The 22527-nt window shown below is 39.3% G+C and overlaps 1 protein-coding gene across 1 annotated transcript in view; it reads right to left on the bottom strand.

Moving 5' to 3' along the window:
* col22a1 (collagen, type XXII, alpha 1) overlaps positions 1–22527 on the bottom strand; it is a 188463-nt gene that overhangs the window by 69326 nt on the left and 96610 nt on the right. Inside the window, exons 16-22 of the mRNA XM_078398602.1 lie at positions 14483–14527; positions 13426–13464; positions 10523–10552; positions 7459–7512; positions 6163–6216; positions 4397–4450; positions 852–905 (exon numbers count right to left, since the gene is read on the bottom strand). Of these exons, the coding sequence (XP_078254728.1) occupies positions 852–905; positions 4397–4450; positions 6163–6216; positions 7459–7512; positions 10523–10552; positions 13426–13464; positions 14483–14527 (330 nt within the window). The remainder of the gene's footprint in view (positions 1–851; positions 906–4396; positions 4451–6162; positions 6217–7458; positions 7513–10522; positions 10553–13425; positions 13465–14482; positions 14528–22527) is intronic.

Here is a 22527-nt window from a genome sequence, read left to right as displayed (position 1 = left end):
GCTTCACATTTTATGCATTGGAGACTGAAATTTTTTTTTAAATTTAAAAACGTTGCTTTGCTTTTCTTTTCTGAAAAGTTTTTTAAATTCTCACTTGAGTTAATCCTTCTCTAGCTTATTCAATTCAAGATTTAGAGATACAGCGCAGAAACAGGCCCTTTGGCCCACCGGGTCCGCACCGCCCACCGATCTCCGCACACTAACACTATCCTATACACACTAGGGACAATTTTTACATTTGCCCAGCCAATTAACCTACATACCTGTACGTCTTTGGAGTGTGGGAGGAAACCGAAGATCTCGGAGAAAACCCACGCAGGTCACGGGGAGAACGTACAAACTCCGTACAGGCGGCGCCCGTAGTCAGGATCGAACCCGAGTCTCCGGCGCTGCATTCGCTGTAAGGCAGCAACTCTACCGCTGCGCCACCGTGCCGCCCTTTCGGCTTTTAACTAACCAATTCCAATTTATAAATTTATTTTCCATTTCTTATTGCTCACTTCACAATTCTTTGATGTTTAATTGTATTTCCGACTTGCTTGGGTTTCAGATGCCTGGATCTGTCATTTTGCTGGCTCATCAATCCATTAATTTAACACACATAAAATTGTAATAAATATGGATACATGCAAGTCCAAGTTTCATAACTGGTTGGTGAACATTACCACATTTAAATAAACCAAATGCATGTTTTTCAATTTGGCAAAAAAAAAGCAATATTTAAAAAAAAATGGAAATACCATCACATAGTATTATATTTGACTCATTCAAAGGATAATTAATGTTAACTTTCTCTTCGATATAATGGCATCTCACTAAATTGGATAGATAATATGTACAATCCATCTTACCTGATCTCCAGGATGACCTGTTGCTCCAGGAATGCCACCGTCGCCTTTAATGCCCTAAGTAAAAGATACAGAGCAAATGCTTCTTTCTCTATTCACTCATTGGTTCACTGTATTAACTCGGCGAATGGTTGAGCCCTCAAACTAGAAATGCTAATAGCCGAACCCATGGCTAGTTGACCACCCAGGATGGCAGGAGGAATATCAATGATAGCCCTCAATGTCTTATTTTGTGAAGTTAAATAAGTCCCTCGTCAATGATCCCAGCAAGAAGGCCCTTTCATATGACGTTACATAAATATGCAATTGTTTCCTGGCATAATTTCATGTCCAAAAACCACTTGGGCTTTGCTTTACAACCTCAACTATGGTATAAATAATATTTTAAGTTTATATGGGCACAGTCACTTGCACAAAGTACAGGGTGTAATTGGCATCTTCCCATCATCATTATGCCTGTTGACAATATGTTATGGGTAGGAGTTGAAGATAAATTTGAGAGTCAAAATAGAATGAATATTTTTTCCAAAGTGCCACTGCAAGAGTGAAATGCATTTGCAGACAGTTAGAACGGAGATGAGGAAAAACATTTTTAGAACGGAGATGAGGAAAAACGTTTTCAGAACAGAGATGAGGAAAAACTTTTTCACTCAGAGAGTTGTAAATCTGTGGAATTCTCTGCCTCAGAAGGCAGTGGAGGCTAATTCTCTGAATGCATTCAAGAGAGAGCTAGATAGAGCTCTTAAGGATAGTGGAGTCAGGGTGTATGGGGAGAAGGCAGGAACGGGGTACTGATTGAGAATGATCAGCCATGATCACATTGAATGGTGGTGCTGGTGCGAAGGGCCGAAGGGCCGAATGGCCTACTCCTGCACCTATTGTCTATTTGTCTATTGACATGATTTGCTGGAGATTTGGAAATTTTTGCAAGAAAGGAACACAGAACAAGAAGGGTCTTGACCCAAAATATCACCAATGCATGTTCTCCAGGGATGCTGCCTGACTTGCTGAGGTACTCCAACACTTTGTGTCCTTTTGTGTAAACCAGCATCTGCAGTTCCTTGTTTTATACTGATCTGAATCCTTGGGTTGAGGACTTTCAATCCTTGCTCAGATACTCAAATCTACTCCCTTGAAAGCAACTGAATAATACAGGATCCCATGGAAGTCTATGGAGAGGGAACGATCACCATTTTCAGATTTTAATGAGACACGTGTTCATGGCTAATGGGAGATATGGAAGAAATAATTTCGAGTTTAATACCCATAAAGATGGCTAATGTAAGATTAATCAAATGGGAAGCACAGTTGCGTAGCTGGTAGAACTATATATATTTTCTGGTAACCCAGTTTGATATGGACACTGCACATAGGGTGTACTTAGCACAAGAAATATGGGGAGAATCCGCTTGGTTAATGTCAATGTATACCTACTACCTTATAGTGTGATTTTTCATAATTACAAGTGATTAGAGAAACCAAGTTAAGTTAACCAAGTGGACTGTTGTACCAAGTGCCAGTCATCATTCTCAAAATCAGCAGCAATTAATTCTGTGGAACAGTTTACTTTGCAATTCTTGACCAGGAGATGGCAGCATTTCCTTTGAAGATGATCTGGGCTCTGGTCTTTCCCTTTGTAACTTTGACAAGTTTATCTAATTTGATTAAATTAAATGTATTTCTTGCATGATAATCGTGATACTTCTGGTTTTGCTAATAGATAAAAGGGAGAGTGAACAGTAGACCATTTACTAGCAAAATGAATGTTGTAAAATGTAAATAAACACTCGTGATGTTGCAACTAATGCAGCACCATAATATAACACCTACAATGAAATACTTTTACCTATAACTGTGTTTGCAGATGTAATGTTGTAACTATTACTGTTAGTAGAATATTTAGTGGAAGTGGAATATTTTATATTTCATTTGTTAATGTTAACATCAAACACTTGTAATGCAATAATTAAATTTCATCGAATTACTCCATAATGTGTTTGCTCCAATCTCAAAGATTACCACCATGGCAAAGGTGTGATTTTTGTTTTCCTTCCAGACCATTTCCTTCCATTGATATCTAAGTCAATGGATATTTTTGAGGCAGAGATAGATAGATTCTTGATTAGCATGGGTGTCAGGGGAAGGCAGGAGAATGGGGTTAGGAGAGATAGATCAGCCATGATTGAATGGCAGAATAGAATTGATGGGCTGAATGGCCAAATTCTGATCCTATCACTTATGAACTTATGAAAATCCCAGAGTGAGATTGTTAATTTAATTCCAATTGAAGTCTAACTAAGGAGCAGCACATGGTACAGCAGTAGAGCTGCTGCCTTACAGTGCCAGAGATCCAAGTTTGATCCTCACTACAGGTGCTGTCTGTGCGGAGTTTGTACATTCCCCCTCTGACCTTATGGGTTTATCTGGGAGTTCCAGTTTCCTCCCACATTCCTAAAACGTGCAGATTTGTAAGTAATTGGCCTCTGTAAATTGCCCCGTGTGTGTAAGGAATGGATGCAAAAGTGGGACAACATATGAACTAATGTGAAGGAGTGATCAATGGTCCGTGTAGACTCGATGGGTCAAAGGACCTGTTTTCACACTATATCTCTAAACTAAGAAGACATTTGGTGTTCAGGCCAAATTTTCAACATACTTTCAAAATAAAAACATTTGTTTCTTGCACCTGAGGTAAAGCAGCAATTTGTGAATGCCCAGAGTAGGCTCCATAATGGTGAATTTGTGAAATGCATCGAATGTTGTGAGATTACAGAATACATAAGAAATTAGAGCAGAGATGAGCAACAGGACCCACATTCATTGAAATTTTGATTGAATTTCCACTTCATCTCCACTTTTCCAATCATACCTGACGCAAATTTAATATTTGTCATACTAAGCTGTTATTTTTCTATTCAAACAACTTCAATGTTGCATCGTATCTGGAAGAGCTATTCATTATTCTTAATGCTGAATATTTAGTTCCATTGTAGTCAACAACATTAAATATTTGTAATGGTAAAGAACCCCAGATCTTCTTCAAACAGAAGCACATTATTTTTTAATATCCTCCTTCATTTGACGTCAATTTAATGTTCCATCTGAAAACAATCTAGCACTGACAATTTAGCATTCCCTCAGTGCAGTGAAATTTCAAGTCATATTATGCGCTCAAAACTTTATATATGACTTTGAGAAAACAATTTTTAATTCAACGATACAAGATTTATCAGTAAGACAAAGTTAACCCACACAAGTAAGTGGCTCCCCAGTTTTCTGTTAAACTTTCCTATACTTTAGAATCTTGTTATAAATCAATGATTTATAAACCATTATCATATTGAATGGCGGTGCTGGCTCGAAGGGCCGAATGGCCTACTCCTGCACATATTTTCAATGTTTCTAAAATATATCAAGCAGATTTAAAATGCAGGATTCTGGTTCATAATAGTAATACTAGACTCAAGAAGTATTCACACAAATTAGAACGAACAAATCAGTACCATACTGAGGAAATAATATCGAACTCTGAGGAGTTTACCACTCACCAGGGCTCCAGTAATTCCTTGTAGACCAGGCAGTCCTCGGTCACCTTTTCTTCCCTGAAAGAAAGGCAATAATGAAATGACAGTGATGAAACAGAGCAGACGGAACACTACACACAAGGGATGAGGCACAACTATTAGTGAAAGAAAGAAGAGAGAATCAATTCACATGTTCATGAAACTGAAATGTTTTTTACCTAGAACTGGGCATTTGACAAATGATCAATGCTCATGTTTACACTTAGGGCACTCTTCATTTAAAAATACAAGCATTACACAATATTCCTATCTCCTCCATGCCTTCCAATCCAAACCTTAGCAACATGGACAGACTAACTGTTGGGTAGCAACCGGAGAGATCATTGGAACACACAATGTAATCACCTTGACTGTGACATCACATTATCATTGACGTATTGCTCCTGATAAAAGGACTCTGATTTTAAATATATATTTATTGCAACTAACATAGGCAACAAATTGATAGAACACATCAACACAAAATATTATTTTGCTACCATGGACTCAAGCAGCCATGAAGTTCAAGCAGATTTCTCATAGGTCAGCACAATAAAACTCTATTAATCTGGTGCACTCGGGATTTTATTGATGTTGGACTGGGAGATTTTCCAGACAATTGTTTGCTCTTCCTATTAATACGTTCTCAATTCTTTATTTTCATGCTTTATGGTATCATAAATTTTCCCATTAAACCAGGAAGCTTAAAAGGAGTGCTGGAAACATCAGAGTTTAAAGGAAGCGCAGGAAACATTTCCTGGTGAGCAAGATAGTCGACTACTGGGATTTCCAAATAATCAGATAGCAAATCACTGCCGTTTTTATGGACATTGGTTTCTGATTCACTGTATTTCCACTGTTGGGGGAGAACCAAGATTGGATCTTGCATACTAACATGGGCCATGCTTTCAAATGACCCATTCTGCCGTCTATGTTCTAAGCATTTCTAAGTATACTATGACATTCATCTTTAAATTAGAGCCAGGTTTTGTTCTGCTCATTTGTAAAATGTTTCTTTGGCATTTTATTGCCATTCCCTTTTGAAATTGTTGACTTCAATTGAAAGTGCAGAATGAGTGTACGCAGCAAGGCAAGTAGGAAGAGGTGCTGCACTGGAGTGGGATACTGAAGCAATAAAGCACAAGTAAGTCAGGGATGAGGAGCCCAACTTTAACCACAGAATCTTATTCACATTATGATCAATCCTTTTCCCTCACTTATTTCCCTGGATTTTATTCTCTCTCACATGACTATCAACAACTCCCTGCTTCTCCAATCACATGTACTTTTGGGATAATTCTTCTCACTAGTTTTGTCCTCCCCGCCATTCTATGGCTTGGAATGAGGTAGTGAATTATTACTGAGCTGTTTGACCACAAACAAGGAAACAAGGACACATGGCCATCTCTAATTTTGATGTTCAACTTTGTCTCTGTTCATCTCACGTATGTAATCTTTCACCAGGAGTAAAAATCTTGATGATAAAAATCCATTAAGATCCTGGTCCAAATAGACTAGTTCTGCACCAAAGAGGCATTGACCTCTGGATCTGCAAAGTCTGTTGTGGCTCAATTTTATTCCACTTTGTTCAATAGGAACCTTCCATTTCCCTGTGCTCACTAGCTTTCCTGCTGAAAATTATAGTTTCATTATTTAACAGGAAATCCAGATCTCCATATTCTGCCTTCCATATTCTGTCTCCAGTTGAAAGCGTGCTGATACAACACTGAGGGATTTAATTGTTCACATACCCTTTGACCTTGTAGACCTGGTTTTCCAGCAATGCCATCCAGTCCAGGAGGACCCTGAGAGTAGGAAAAAAAACATGCAATATTTTATTAATCTCATTGACCTGTCATCGGTAAAGGTTCACGAGAGTTGCCCCGGGATATTTCTCTACCGATTCCTTTCTTCCCCAGGAATACAAATACCAATCCTCTTGACCCAATGAGACAGTGCATAAAATGTGTGGTTTACGGTATTTTTGTGGTACCGTGCATTTTGATTCTGATTTTTTTTTGGTTCACTTTAGAATAAGAAATTCCGATCTAAGAAAAACTACGCATGATCTCTTAAAGAATTACATTGATGGCCCATTAAGTGGAACTTCCAGTAATTGTGCAACTTCCTATTTAATATCAAACAGAGCCTAGCAAAGGAATCTTTACAAACAGTTGTCCTTCCAACACCTTATGTTGCCAAAATGACCGTTCAAGATTATTCAAAATAGGTCCATTGTTTTCACACTTACTCAAAATTTAGTTTTGTGCATTATTGCAGGTATCATTACAATATCATGTTCTTTATATTATTCTACAACATTGAAGAAACTCATTATTTCCATCAAGTCTCAAGTTGGTTCTTGAAGTGATTATCCTGTTAATCCTGTTCCTCCACTTATTTCCCAATAAGGTATGCAGGAAAATAACTGCAGATGCTGGTACAAATCGAAGGTATCACAAAATGCTGGAGTATTTGCCTCCCAATTGGAATGCCTCCCAATAAGGTATGCTTCCTCATGTGTCCATCAGCTTCACCCTGATCAACTGCCATCCTACTGCAAGAATAAAAATCAATCCAAAAGCATTGATAGTGAGGCATGAGCCATGTCTGCCATACTACCCTGCCAGTGCACTATTATCTTCATGATACTTTTCAAGAACAACTTTATAAATTTAATCCGTGTATATGTTAAGAAGTCCTTCTTCACAATTGGAGTGTTTCCTTGTGCCATATAACAACAAGATAATGATGGCATGTTTGTGATTTAAAGCCAAGGCAATTGATAATAATTAACAGTATTATGTAATCACAGGCGCACACATACAACGATATACAAACACATGCACGTGGACATACACATACAGAAATAAACATAAACCCACAAAAACGCAAACATGCGCGTGCATACACATATACATGCACAGACAAATACAGACATACATACACTCAGAGTGGATGAGAGAACCTAAGCTTTCATTTGTGATAATGCTGCAGGATTGGGGAATAATTGAAATTCCTTCCTTGCAGACAATAAAAACACTTACCATTGGTCCTGGAGGGCCTAACAAACCAGGAAAGCCCCGAGGCCCTGGGTCACCCTGAAAAGGCAAAACATGAGATATTTAATGAGAAAAGGCAAAACATGAGATAATACAAGTAATAAGTAATAATAAGTAATTATTTCCTCTTGCTGCCAACTGGACCAAAAGTCATGTGTTTTGAAAATGTTGAGATTGGACAATGTTGATGTTCAACGGTTCAATGATACTTTATTGTCACATGTGCCTAGGTACAGTAAAGTTCTTTATTTTGCATACGATCTAGTAAATGTTCAAAGGGATCTAAGATTCCTCGTACATAAGGCACGAAAACCAACAAATACGGTAAGTGATTAGGAAGGCAAATGATTGCATTGGCTCTACTATGAGAGGATTTGAGAATAGAAATCAAGATGTCTCACTGCAATTCTGTAGGGCCTTAGTGAGATCACATCTACTTGCATGTACGTCCAAAAAACGATGTACTTGCAACAGAGGGAGTGCAGCAAAGATTCATGTTGGTGCTTCAAGGAATAATGGGTTTGTCAGAGGAGGAGAGATCAAGTAGATGGGGCCTGTGCGCTCTAGAGTTTTGGAAGAATAAGAGGAGATCTCATTGAAACGCAAATTTTTACTGGGTTTGGTAGGTTGGATGCAGAGAGGATGTTTCTTTCGCAGATGAATTTAGAGCTAAGGTTCACAGATTCGGAATAAAAGAGGAACTAGGGTACAAACAATTTCAACACACAACATGGTGAAGATTTGGAATTCTCTTCCCCAGAAGATCTGAGGAGGTTGAGTCACTGAGCGAATTAAAAATGGAGATCACTGCATTTCTGGATGTTAAGAGTGTCAAAAGATAATGAGCTTGATGAATTGTGAAACCGACTCAAAGTGTCAGATGGCTTACCATTGCACTATTTCTTGTTTTTAGCTTATGTTTTGTTCAGGTGTTGGACATGTTGATGATCCAGTGATGCTTTACAGTGAGGAGGCTAGCTTTTCTGAAGATGCTATGTTACTCAATCCGATCTATGCACACTTTGCAAGCTTGAACTTCATGTGGTGGAACCCCAGGTGCAGGGTTATAGGTGATCTGGTAAGGGAATTGGATATAATAGGTGCTAACTGGCCACATACAGCCCCTGTGTAGGAACAGGAACAAACCCTGACACAGAACTAGACCATTCAGCCCAGGTGTCTCCGCCAGTTCTCAAAACATTATCCTTAACATTAAACATTATCATTCTCAAAATATGATACAAAAGTGGATGGTTTTGCAGATAGTGATGACGATTGTGAAAGGTTGCAGCAGGATCTTGATCGATTGGCCAGGTAGGCTGAAGAATGGTCGATGGAATTTAATACAGAGAAATGTGAGGTGTTGTATTTTGGGACGTCTAACATGGGCAGGACCTACACAGTGAATAGTAAGGGTCTGGGGAATGTTGTAGTGCAAGGGATCTAGGAGTGCAGGTACATGTTTCCTTGAAGGTGGAGTCGCAGGTAGATCGGGTGGTCCAAAAGGCTTTTGGCACATTGACCTTCATCAGTCAGAGTATTGTATAGAAGTTGGGAGGTCATGTTGCAATTGTATAAGACATTGGTGAGGCCGCATTTAGAGTATTGTGTTCAGTTGTGGGCACAACGTAATTGGAAAGATGTTGTCAAGCTGGAAAGGGTACAGGGAAAATTTTACAAGGATGTTGCCAGGCCTAGAGGGTCTGAGCTATAGGCAGAGGTTGAGTAGGCTGCGACTATTCCTTGGAGCGCAGGAGGATAAGGGGTGATTTTATAGGGGTGTATTAAAATCATGAGAGGAATAGATCAGGTAGATGCACAGTTTCTTGCCCAGAGTAGGTGAATCGAGGACCAGAGGACATAGGTTTAAGGTGACGGGGAAAAGATTTAATAGGAATCTGAGGGGTAACTTTTTCACACAAAGGGTAGTAGATGTATGGAACAAGCAGACAGATGAGGTAGTTGAGGCAGGGACTATCCCTACATTTAAGAAACAGTTGGAGAGGTACATGGATAGGATAGGTTTGGAGGGATATGGTCTGAACGCAGGCAGGTGAGATTAGTGTAGCTTGGACATGTTGGCCTGTGTAGGCAATTTGGGTTGAAGGGCCTGTTTCCACACAGTATCACTCTATGACTCTATTATCATTTATCCCATCCCCCCCATGTATTTTCCTGTAAACTTCCTAATAGGTTTTGGTTTATCACGGGTCCCAAAGTACAGTGAAATGTGTTGTTTTGCATGCTACCCAAGTAGATTATATAATACTACACATGAATATAATCAATTCAAACTCAAGTACAATTGAAAGAGCAAAGGGGAAAATGCAGTGTGCAGAATATAGTTCTTTGTATTGTAACGCATCAGTTCCATAGACAAAGTCCAATGTCTGCAATGGGATAGAGTTGAGCTGGACAGTACCCTAGGTGAAGTTTAGGTTTCGATTTAAGTTTATTATTGTCACATGTACTGGGGTACAGTGAAAAGCTTTGTTTTACATGCCATCTAAACAGATCAAATTTAAATCGATAAAGGGGAAGATACAAAGTGCAGAAGATAGTTCACAGCAATGTAACATATTGTAGCCACTGAAGGTTTAAGCATTATTAGCCAGTAATGCATAGCCATCTTGAATAAAAGTGGCAGCATGGTGGCGCTGCGTAGGGTTGTAATCTTACAGCGCTGGAGACCCAGGTTCAATCCTGACCATGGGTGCTGTCTGAATGAAGTTTGTATGTTCTCCCTGTGACCTACATGGGTTTTCTCCAGGTGCTCCGGTTTCCTCCCGCACTCCAAAGACGTACAGGTGTGCAGGTTAATTGGCTTCGGTAAAATTGTAAGTTGTTCCTTGTGTGTGTAGGATAGTGTTAGTGTGCGGGGATCACTGGTTGGTGTGGACTCCATGGGCCAAAAGGCCTGTTTCCGTGCTGTATCTCTAAACTAAACTAAATTAAACTAAATTAAACTAAACTAAAACTCGAATGTAAAGTCAAGGGCATGATTCCCTTTGACAACTTTTTGTTAATGATGTGTGAGCATTATACTTACTTGTTCTCCTTTCAAACCACCAGTCTCTACCTGAAAGAAAAATGGCACTGTTAGTTTACAAAGTCAAAACTGAGAAACATGAGCGAAGGCTGGATCGTAAAGTGCACATTTGTCTGGAATTGTTGAATCTTACTTTATCAAATTGTGGCGGTGCCTGAATTACATTTCATGCTCATCCTAATCATTACAAAAGTGCCAAAATAATTCAAAAATAATTCTGAAAGTGTTGAAAAGTTGTATTAACAATTTTCAATGTTCATCACAGCACAGCACATCACAGCATGGTTTGGGAACAGCTCCATCCAAGACCACAAGAAATTGCAACAAATTGTGGACACATCCCAGACCATCACACAAACCAACCTCCCTTCCATTGACTCCATTTATACCACACACTGCCCCGTCAAGACCACTAGCATAATCAAGGACTTGTCGCACCCTGGCCACTCCCTCTTCTCCCATCTCCCACCTACAGATTCAGGGACAGTTTCTCTCCAGCTGTTATCAGGCAATGGAACTATCCTACCACAACTAGAGAGTAGTCCTGAACTAATACCAACCTCATTGGAGACCATCTCTGATTGGACTTTACCGACTTTATCTTGCACTAAACGAAATTCATATTACTCCCTTCATCATGTATCTGTACACTGTGAATGGCCTGATTGTAATCATGTGTTGTCTTTCTGCTGACTGGTTAGCACGCAACAAAGGTTTATCACTGTACCTCGGTACACATGACAATAAACCAAACTCAATTTCAAACCCAACTCACTTTCATCAAATTCGAGGCTAGATTGGAAGATGTACACAAGATGTTAGGAGACCCTTGTGCAAAGTACCACCAGAAAGTACAGGTGAATTTTCTGCCCAACTTTTGCTTTGGATTTTCTATCCACCCCCTTGTGCCTATACATGCACATAAAAGGATCCTTTACCAACCAGCAGAACAATGAGCAGTAGCACTGGCAAACACGCTAACAAAAAATCTTGTCATAGAATCAAAGAAAGGTTGCAGAGTAGGGAAAAAGAAAACGAGAACACAGAATGGAAGTTTCAGAGGTGAGAGGAGGTGTCAATGAGATAGCTATGAGGGTCTGTGGGCTTATAATGGATGTTGAGCCTTTGCCTTTATTCTGACTTTAGAGACAGAAATGTCAAGGAAAAGAAAGAAAGAATTAGAAAGAGCAGGGTGGCGATTGACATTCTTGGTAATGAAATGTTTGACTTTTGTACGAGTGCAGGAAGCAGCACAGATACAATCATGAATTTAATGAGAAAGGATTTGATAGATGGGGCCCGAGTAGAACTGAAACAAGGACTCGTCTGTGAATCCCTTAAAGAGCCAGGCATAGCTTACATCCACACAAATTCCCGGAATAACCTTCTGATACGAAGAAAACGAGGAATTTAAATATAAGTTGTTCAATGTAAGAAAACAAGCTCAGTCATGTGAACGTGTATGGTGGTGGAGGTGGATTGGTTTGGTTTTTGTTCATGAGAGAAATGAAAAGTCATAAGGTCATAAGGTTATAAGTGATAGGAGCAGTATTAGGCCAGTGAGTACAGGCCCAGTGCCGTCACACGCTCATCATATGTTAACCCACTAATTCCTGGGATCATTATACCATCATACTATCCTGGGGTTAGATGCGACTGGATGTCCTTGGTAAAGGTGAACAGACTGGGATCAGGAAATAAGAATATGTTAATGTGAGCATTCGCGGTATTGTGGATATAAGTGAGAATGGTCTGGACAAGAGGAAAAGAACAGAGGCAGAGTAATTTGTAAGTTAGTTCAGTAGGAAAGGAGCAGTTTGAAATAATGGGTCTACCCAAACAATCGTGTTAGGGATAGACACAATAAGCTGGATTAACTCAGTGGGACAGGCATCTCTGGAGAGAAGGAATGGGTGATGTTTCGGGTCGAGACCCTTCTCCCGAGGTAGAAATGGGCTGTTTGGGGTTTAAGGAGGGTGTGGGGGATAGCTTCCCGAGGTCAGTGACTGTCTGGAAATTAGTGGCTTCATGTTTAATGGAGAAGGAAGCAAGAAGAAATATCTGAGAGCTGATGGCCTGTTTCTGTGTTCCATATTCTAAATAAATGCATGTACTTCCATATCAATCTTCAGCTGTTATCAAACCATTAATGTCTTGCTGTTGGTTTGAGAGGTCTTGATTGGGTAATGACATAGGCTGCAATTAGATACCTTTGCATAATCTGTAAATATCCCTTTAAACTTCTTAAATCTTTGATTTGTCTGTCACTGTCTCTCAAAGAGCACAGTTTCTTTAACGAATCACCTGTAGACTTACTGCCAAGCAGATCTCAATTCAGGGCTATGGCCTTGTTAGACTGTGCTAAATAGGGACCTACCACATCGGTAGGCCTAAACACGGAGGGCAGCTATCCTGGGTTAAATCCAATGGTTTAAAGATATTAAATGTGAACCTTTAATCATCCCACCCGATCCCACCATTCAGATAAAAATAGAACGTTTCTCCAGTTGCTTCGACAAATATTTTACATTTTTATCATATATTTAACAATCAAAGTATCAGCATCAAAGGAGTTGTTTAATAAATTTAAAAGGATGTAAAGGACTTTGCAATCATTCACATTCCTGCTCATCCCAGGAAAATGTCATGTGCACAAATTTATAAATTTATCTCAAAGAATTAACATCAGATCACCAATTCCGCTGTAATTATGTATCTGGATTCTTTAGATGTAGCCAAAGCAAGCAAGCCTGGCACATCTGATCCCAGTCAGACAGTAGCATAGAAAGAGTGGGAAGTCTGGAATGTCTGAATCCTGAATGTCTTGTTGTATGGTCAGCCCACTCCTTGATTTATTTAACAGGTCACCTCATCTTCCAAAAAATAAGTGCTTGATCACTTACTGACATCCTCCCGGGTAGGCCTGGAGGTCCAGCTTCTCCCTGCGAAACAATACAGGCAACAAATTATGTCTCCAAAAACTAAACTACATGAGATTGAGAACCTTCTTTTCATAAATTGGCCAAGATGAAAGCAAAGGCAAATTGCATCAATTCTGCAGGTCCTGGTTGATTACTGCGCAAACACCTCACAAGTGGTTATCTTGCGCAGGTCTGTGCAGTTAGGAGAACTCTACCAATTTTGAAAGGGTAACATGACACTTTTTGCTTCCTACCTAGTTTCGAAGGCAAATGTTGTATGTCCGCTGTCCAAGTGTAAAGCGAAACAAAAATGTTTTAACGGATTGCTCAACTGTGGGAGGACATGGGAATTAAGGTAAGTTCTATCCTCATCTGAGATCTAGACAAAAAAAATTCCAGCAGATAACTCCAATGAGCAATCAGGAGCAGATTTTTAAGTTTGACCCTCCATAGACTTACTGATCATATTATTGGAGCTCTCTAACTCTTATTTAGTTCCAGAACAACCAACCCAACATAATTTGAGTCTGGAATTGAAACAAGCATTGGACAATTTTTGAGGAGGATCTCCAACATCCAGTATCTCAACTAAGCCAGATTGACAATAAAAACATTGCCATTAACATTCGCATCTTATGTACAGATTTTAAAAAAGTTCTGATTTAGCAGCACTGACAGCAAATTAGAAATGCAGGCTGACTGCATTTCTAATTTCTCGTTCGCACATTTCTGTTGGGCATGGGTTATATATTCGCTAACGCTTCTAATTATATGATGGCCAGCATGTATCTTGCTGCAAGTGTGCTTGTACATATTAGTCACCACAATGGAACAACTTTTTTTGTGCACTGCCACAGCCAGTTTTTTTTAACTTAAAAAAAATCTAAGCTATATTAATGTCCTCCCTTTTGCTCAATTTCAGATGCAATAGGATCAGTAGTTTAATTCCAGAGTCGTTTTTCAAAACCCATTAACATGTTCCACATTTTTAAATGACTTGGATTTTCTTTTCCTCATCTTTTTTGTTTGCTGTACTTACTTTTGCTCCTTTATCTCCAGAAAGCCCTGGAAACCCAGTTGCACCCTGTGAAGTAGAATAGAATTAAAAAAGAGCATCAATTTCCTTTTACTCAACAGTTTTAACTGAGTAAGGCAACCTAATGCTTTTTGCAGGAGCCTATCCATCTAGAATTTGGAAGTTAACCTCAGAAGTCATGAAGGTAGGTAACTGGGATTAGATAGAATCAATGTGGGTTTTTAAAAATGAAATTCATGGCTGATAAATCTTAGTGTTTCTTGAGGTTGTATCAAACAAACCAAAACGTCACCCATTCCTTCTCTCCCAGGGATGCTGCCTGTCCCGCTGAGTTACTCCAGCATTTTGTGTCCATCTTCAATTCAAACCAGCATCTGCAGTTCTTTCCTGCACAACTTGTGGTGTATATTCAGTTTTCTGGAGATCTTCAATATGATGCCACACGAGAAATAAATATATTGAAAAAAGAGCATGAAATTGGGGGCATGGATTGCGTTTTGGTTATAGAATAGAAAACAGAGAGTAGGAATAAGCAGACCATATTCAGGTTGACAGGCAGCGACCAGTGAGGGGCTGCAATTATTGCTGCTGGAGACTCATTTGTTCACAACCTATGTTCATGATTTAAATGGGGTGATCATGTGCAATATATCTAAGTTCACTTAGGATGCAGAGCTAAATGGTAGTGTGGACACGGAGGATGATGGAAAGAGGTTCAAGGGGATAAAGACAGGTTAAGGCATGGCAGATGGAACGTAGTGTGAAAAAACAGCATGGGCATTCACTCTTGTAAAAAAAGTAGAAACCCGGGGTACTTGTTAAATGTTGGACGACAGACAAAGGAGTGAGTTTTCAGAGGAGCATTGGGCCCTAGAGCATGAACCACTGAAAGTGGACATACAGGTACAGAAAGTATTTAAGAAAGCAAATTCCCTACTGCCCTTTATTGTGAGTGAATTTGAGAGGAAAAGCAGAAACATTCCAATTATGTAGGACCATAACAAGTTAGCATGTTGTCTACAAAACTGGTCTTCCTAACTCATAAAGGATGAATTTGCAAAAGGAGGAATGCAGTAGATGTTTACCTGATTAGCATGGTGCATTTGTTGCATGAGAAGAGAGAGATGACCAACCATTAAGTAGATTGGGCCTGTGCAGTTCAGCCCCCATGACAAAATATTTCTGGCTTAGCAGAACAGATGGGGTATGATATTTACAACTATTAAGAATATCTAGGCTGAAGGCTCACAGTCGCAAAATAAACGGTTGGTATTCAGGAAAGAGAAGAAATTTCATCACTCAGAGGAGAGTGAATCTTTGGAATTCTGTGCCTAGAGTTCAGCCATTAAGCGTATTCAGGATACACATAGAACATAAGCCGGAACAGCAAGGTGCAGGACAGACCCTTTGGCACACAATGTCTGTGGTGAACATGCTGCTAAGATAAACTAATCTTCTCTGCCTGCATATGATCCATATCCCTCCATTAGATAGGCACGTCCATCTGCCTATCTAAAAGCCTCTCAAATACCACTGTTGAATAACAACTTTCATGGACTCAATTTAATTAAGTTGTAAAGCATAACACACATTCACTTTTCTTTTTCAGTGTTCCTGCACAACAGAGGAACAAATGTAAATATTCAAATGGTCTTCGCAATTTCTGGTAGTCATGGGGTTCTCAGGTTTCAACGATGCTGCATTATTGTCAAGGAGGTTTTCAGCACATTCCTTGAACCCTTCCCTCTCTCTACTTGGTGATCTCTTTTCATGGCAGGGCTCAGTATGGAGTTTGCAGTTGAAGCAAACCAATTATTACCAAGGTCAATCATAGAGTGAAATCATTTCATTACTCCTTGAAGACATTCAAAGAATTTTATGAGCAGGCCGGAACTGCAGATGCTACTTTCCACCAAAGATAGACACAAAATGCTGGAGTAACTCAGCAGGACAGGCAACATCGCCGGACAGACGGAATGGGTGACATTTCCGGTCGAGACCCTTCTTGAAACTGAGAGTCAGGGAGCAGGGAGTCATGGAGATTTTTAGATATTAATAGAATTAGTGCTGGAAATGAGTGACATTGAGGTTAGATATCAGCTGTGAGTTTAAAAATATGGAATAGTCATTAGGGCTGAATGACTTTTCCTGCTTTTATTTCGTGTCTTAATATCCTGTTCCAAGAATTGGTAGCCTCTGAGAGGATTAGCTATGAAAAGGCTTGGAGAAAATATTAGAGAGTGTAGGATGATTGTGGTAACTGAGAGTGAGGACCCTCAGTGGTATTTCAAGGTTGTTGGTACATATTAAAGTGCATGATTAAGGGAGGACTTGAACACAAATAAGGAATTAAAAATCGTTACTAGTGGACAGAAAACCAATCGAGGTTATTGATCAATCTCAGTTAAATGATAAAAGTAAACTGATAAAAGTATACTGCTTTTGGTGAGACTGGATGCTCAAATGTATGAAAATTACTCCGAATGTCACAGCTGCTCCAGATCTATTCCAAATTGTTCTCTGTGGTGGTTCACGGAGATATCTTACCATCACCTTCTCAAGAATAATTGGGGGCAGTCAATAAATACAGGCCACGTCAGCAACTCCACATCCTTTACACAGACAGATGATCACAAACGGCATTCCATGTTGCTGAAGGGTTTTACCTAACCTGTTATCTTTCTCTTTACTTTGATTCTCTTATCTTTCAACATTTGTTGACTACAGTAACAGTCCCTGTGCAAAGCCACACCAAAGAGTGTCCATTTTTATGTCAGATCGAATGTCAGCAACTCATTTAATCACATGGAACCCACAGCCACATTCAATCTTGTACCTGCTGTTTCATATAAATACCGTATTAAGTGAGCAAAGTGTGGCTCGATTAGATAATGACTGGTAATAGGAGTGTATTTTCCACTCTTCCAGTCCAATTGTACAGAGTTTATCTGAATATAACTGGTTCAGTGTAAAGCAGGAATTGAACATTGGCTTGCCTGGAAAAAATGATCGATATATCTGTCTGCTCTTATTCTTTTTTGTTCAACAAGTATCTTGTGGAAAATACTGACAATCATCAGAAAGTGGTAGCTGCTCGTTATAATCAAGCCATTCCAAAACACGGCTGTCAAAAGGCCAACTATAAATAAAATCTGACATTCAGACTGATTTGATCAGTGTATTTTGATTCATTCTGAAAGATCACATACAGGGTGAAACAATATTGACTCACTTTGTTTTAAAATGTTGCCTGGTAGAGTTTTGTACTTGATTACTGGGATTTTAATCCTCTTTAATCAGCTCTACTTGGTCCATTGTGCTAGAATCCACTCTTTAAAATTTTATCAATAATCTCAGAAAGGAAACTAAAGACCTGGCATAAAACCAATGATTTTCTTAATCTTACAAGACTTGTGTAGTGCCACCATTGTTAGCGTGATTGTGACCTGTCTTTACTCATTCTTACGTGATGGAGAGTCAGCTTTTAAGGATATGTAGCCCTCAACAAGTTTATAATGGCTAGTGATCCTTAAGAATAAGTACCGTTAAAATGACCTCTTCCATTTTTCCACTCAATGAAAAAGGTCCTTACTTGTAATGTGGAATATATGTGTCATATATAATGTTTGTTGTTAACAATCATGACCTTTTTAAGGTAGGTACTGCTTTAAGAAATGTGCCATACAATTGACTGCTCTCAATATTATGACATTGTTTCATGTGGAACTTACCAGAAACTATCAGTGCTAATGGAGAGAGGTCACAGTGAAAATATTGTTCTACCATTGTAAGCTGTTAAGTACCCTTAATATTATAACTATACTTTAGTATCTTACAGCGAGAAGATCCTGATCACAACTAAAAAAAATGGTGAAAATTTCAAAAGAACATATATGAAAAAAACCCACTTATGAAGTAAGAGAAAGACTAGGCTATATAACCCCTGAACGTGTTTCATCATTCACAAAGATCGTGGTTCATCTGATCATTGCATCAGCTTCAATTCCTTGTCCATTTCCATAACCTGTGATTTCCTTTTAGGTCAAAATTGTCTATTTCAACCTTAAATATGTTCAACGATTGTACTTCCAAAGCTCCCTAGGGAAGAGATTTCCAGAAATTCATGATCCTCTGGGAAAGTTGCATGTCTGTCTTAAATTGGCAGCCCCTTTACTTGGAACAGAGCTGGCTCTAGTTTCCACGACGAAGGGAAACAACTCATCGACATTTACATCTGTAATCTTGTTTAATACTTTACTCTCCTTTCCCTTTGAGATTCTTTTAAATAAAATCCAATAATTTCTGCAATGGATTATTTTGCAAAGATTGAAGTCAAGATTTAGGTTTATTTTTCAGAATGAGCCTAACAAAAGGTCATTTATTGCCATGTTTAGATTCCGTAGTGAGGCAGTTGTAACCATTTCCTTTAATGACCGCAGTCTCACTGTTTTACAAGGAAAGTGAAGAGACACTTACAGTATTTTTGAACTTGAAACCTTGTAATTTTGTTCCTCTGCAATTGAAGAGCTTACCATATTGGATGTAAAGAGGTTTTAAAGAGTTATGGACCAGCTGAATGCGTAGGCGAGTATATTGCAGATGGAATATAATGGGGGAAAATGTGAGGTCATCTGCGTAGGCTCACAGTGGAGTATTTGTTAAACGGTGAGAGATTGGGTAATGTTGATCTTCGAAGGGATATCATGAAATCAAGGGACATCATCATTACTATTAAAACACAAAGTACTTGTGCTATTACACCAGGATAAGCGCTCAACCAAGAAAGCCAAACCCAAAGGTAAAGTAGTATCTAAACTGCTTATACACACTTATGCTATAGGACAATAACAATAATAAGCTATCTACATTTTAACAAGCACATTAAAAACTAATCGTTTAGATGCCAGTATATCATTGGTGTTATCAAGTGGGCATCCCCCTTCACTGGTGTTTTGTCGAGTTAGGCCCACGACTCCTCAGGAAGGTTGAACAGTTAATTCTGGCATCCCAGAACAACCCCACTCAAAGGACTGTATGCTCACTGAAGGCTAATATGTAGGTGCATAAGTGAATTGTTGGCAAAGTAAAATGTGAGCCTTTATTAAGAGAAGATTTGATTACAGGAATACAGAAGAATTACAGCAGTTGCAAAGGGTCTTGGTAAGATTCCACTTATGTAAGAAAGGATATATTTGTAATAAAGAAAACGTAGAGAAAAATCCCTGGGCAGGCTCCGGGGATGCTTGTTTGTCATGAGAAGAGGTTGAAATGGACTGTATTCTCTAAAGTTAGAAGTAAAAAAGGGGATTTCTTCAAGTTATATAATTGACGAACTAGATGCAACTATGAGGAGCCCAGGGGGGCAGAGTTTAAGAATAAAGGACAGGCAATTTAGCACCGAGAAGAGGAGAAGTTGCTTCATTCAGAGGATGGGAAATCTTTAGAATTTGTTTACCCTGGACATCAGCAGTAGCCAAGGTATTATGATAAAATTCAAAATGGAGATTGATGGATTTCTGGGCAATAAGGTGCCTCTAGTTTTCCTCTCCCCTGACTCTCAGTCTGAAGAAGGGTCCCAACCCAAAATGTCACGTATTATTTTTCTCCAGATAAGCTGCCTGACCTGTTGAGTTACTCCAGCATTTTGTGGCTATCTTCTTTGAAAATGCTGCCAAATAAACTCATTCTCCGGGATCCTCCCAATCTTTGCAAATGTTTCCCTTTTAAGTGGAAATCTAAAGTTACATGAATACAATTACCTATTTTAATTTTGAGCTAAATGTCGACAAAGTGTCAGCTGTGGTGATATTATCTTATGAACAAAGCAACAGAATGTGCAATTTGCTAACCTGGGTAATATTAATCTTCACAGGCAGTTCAAACCTGAAGTGCAAAGAGACTTGTAACTTCAAAGAGTTGCTGCTTCTATATTCACTCCTAACACTTGGGAATAAGCAATTAGGTAAAGACTCCTGAGTTGTACCAAGAGCAAGTTCTCTCAGTGTAGTAATTAATAAACCTAAGCCTTTAAATAGACCTAAATATCCAATGGCAATTTTCTGAGGAGCAGAGATATTACCCTGGCTAATATTTATCCTCACTAAAATCAATTGTCTGGCCATTATCACCTTATTGATTTTAAAAGCTGTCCACTGCACAAATTATTGATCACATCTTCTAACCTGTTAGAACATTCCAAAATGTCTCCACCTTACGCTCTGAAAATTTGTTAAGCAGTTGAAAGTCTCCCAGGGTCATTGGAAGTGCTTTCTAAATGCAACTATTCTTTTTAAATGCATAGGAAAAATGCATCTGAACTCTTACTTATTTCAAAGGTCCAGTTGGCAAAAAAATGAGGCTGAGCAAGTACTTATGTAATACATGGACTGGGTTGAGAACAATTCAGTCCATTGTGCGGTGTTAGGCTCATCTTAATCTTTGACCTATGTCTGAACTGAATATTGTCCATTGAGGTGTGTTAGCACATGATTCAATCTGACACAGACTGTGGAGTCTTGGGTTTGCTATCATTGAGAGAAAATATTAACCGAGGGCTTCTCTCTTCTACAAGGTAAATTTCCAACTACTATAATCAAACCTAATTTTCTGGTCATTGCTCATTTATGGTCATCACTGTGTGTAGTTCACTGACATTAAAAAATCATATTGCAAAACTTCTTAATTATTAATGAAGTGATTTTGCAACATTCTGAGGGGCGGCATTGTGGTAGATTTGCTCCATTACAGTGCCAGAGAGCTGGGTTTGTTCCTGACCAGGTGTGCTGTCTGTATGAAGTTTGTATGTTCTCCCCATGTCCACGTGGGTTTTCTCCAGGGTGCTCTGGTTTCCTTCCACACTCCAAAGACGTACAGATTTGTACGTTGTACATCAGTCTGAAGAAGGGTCTCGATCCGAAACGTCACCCATTCCTTCTCTCCTAGATGCTGCCTGACCTGCTGAGTTACTCCAGCATTTTGTGATAACTGCAGATTTGTAGGGTAAATGGCTTTGGTAAAATTGTAACTTGTCCCTAATATGTAGGATAGTGCTAGTGTATGGGGATCGCCGGTCGGCGCGGACTTGGTGGGCCAAAGGGCCTGTTTCCGCACGGTATCTCTAAACTAAAATAAACTAAAAGTACATGAAAGATTCAGTATACCTAGAAATATAAATGTTGCTGGGATATGTTGGTAGATCGGTAATTGTGGCAGCAATTACCCTCGTGTGTTCCAACCAGTTGAAGGTTTGGTGTCTGTGTACGTGAACAAAGAGGCCCTGAATTTTCTGACAGATTCTAGCTGCCCAATCAATCTGTGCGCTCTGCTGCTGGATTCTGCATGGAGTCCTGGATTCTGCATGGATTCTGCATGGAGTCCAATAGCAGGAACACAAATGTGATTCCAAAATCTGCCAGCAGAAACTCTGGGGAATAAGTTCACAGATCCGGCCTTAGTCTGTAGAAAAATAGGACTACCATAGTTGTGCAAAAAAGGGTTGGCGTTGATATGGTGGGCCAAAAGACCTGCTTATGTGCTTTACAACTCTGTGGCTTGACATGTTATCTGCTTTAGGAGATTTATTTTTTATTTTCTTAAGGCTAATGTGGTACTTTTAAAGAAAAAAAGATTAAAAGATACAGCGAGGAAACAGGCTCTTTGAAGAGTATTGTGCCCTAAGGTATGGTATTGTGCTCAGTTTTGGTCACCCTGCTAAAGGAAGGATGTTGTTAAGCAGGAAAGAATGCAGCAAAATTTTACGAGGACGTTGCCAGGGAACTTGAGGGGTTGCACTAGCGGAAGAAGTTGGGCAGGCAAGGATTATATTCCTTGAAGAGGTGGAGGATGAGAGCTATTCTTATAGTGGCATATAAGATCGTGATGGGAATAGATAGGGTAAATGCGTAGCCTTTTTACCCAGAGTAGGGGAATCAAGAACCAGAGGACATAGGTTTAAGGTAAGGGAGGAAAGATTTAATAGGACCCTTTTGCACACAGAATGTGGTGGGTGTATGGAACAAGTTGTCAGAGGAGGTTGGTGAGGCAGGTTC

The sequence above is a fragment of the Rhinoraja longicauda genome, chromosome 4, assembly GCF_053455715.1.
Source record: "Rhinoraja longicauda isolate Sanriku21f chromosome 4, sRhiLon1.1, whole genome shotgun sequence".
Classification (NCBI taxonomy): domain Eukaryota; kingdom Metazoa; phylum Chordata; class Chondrichthyes; order Rajiformes; family Arhynchobatidae; genus Rhinoraja; species Rhinoraja longicauda.
Note: the sequence above shows the minus strand (reverse complement) of the source record. Positions and strands in the feature narration are given on the sequence as shown.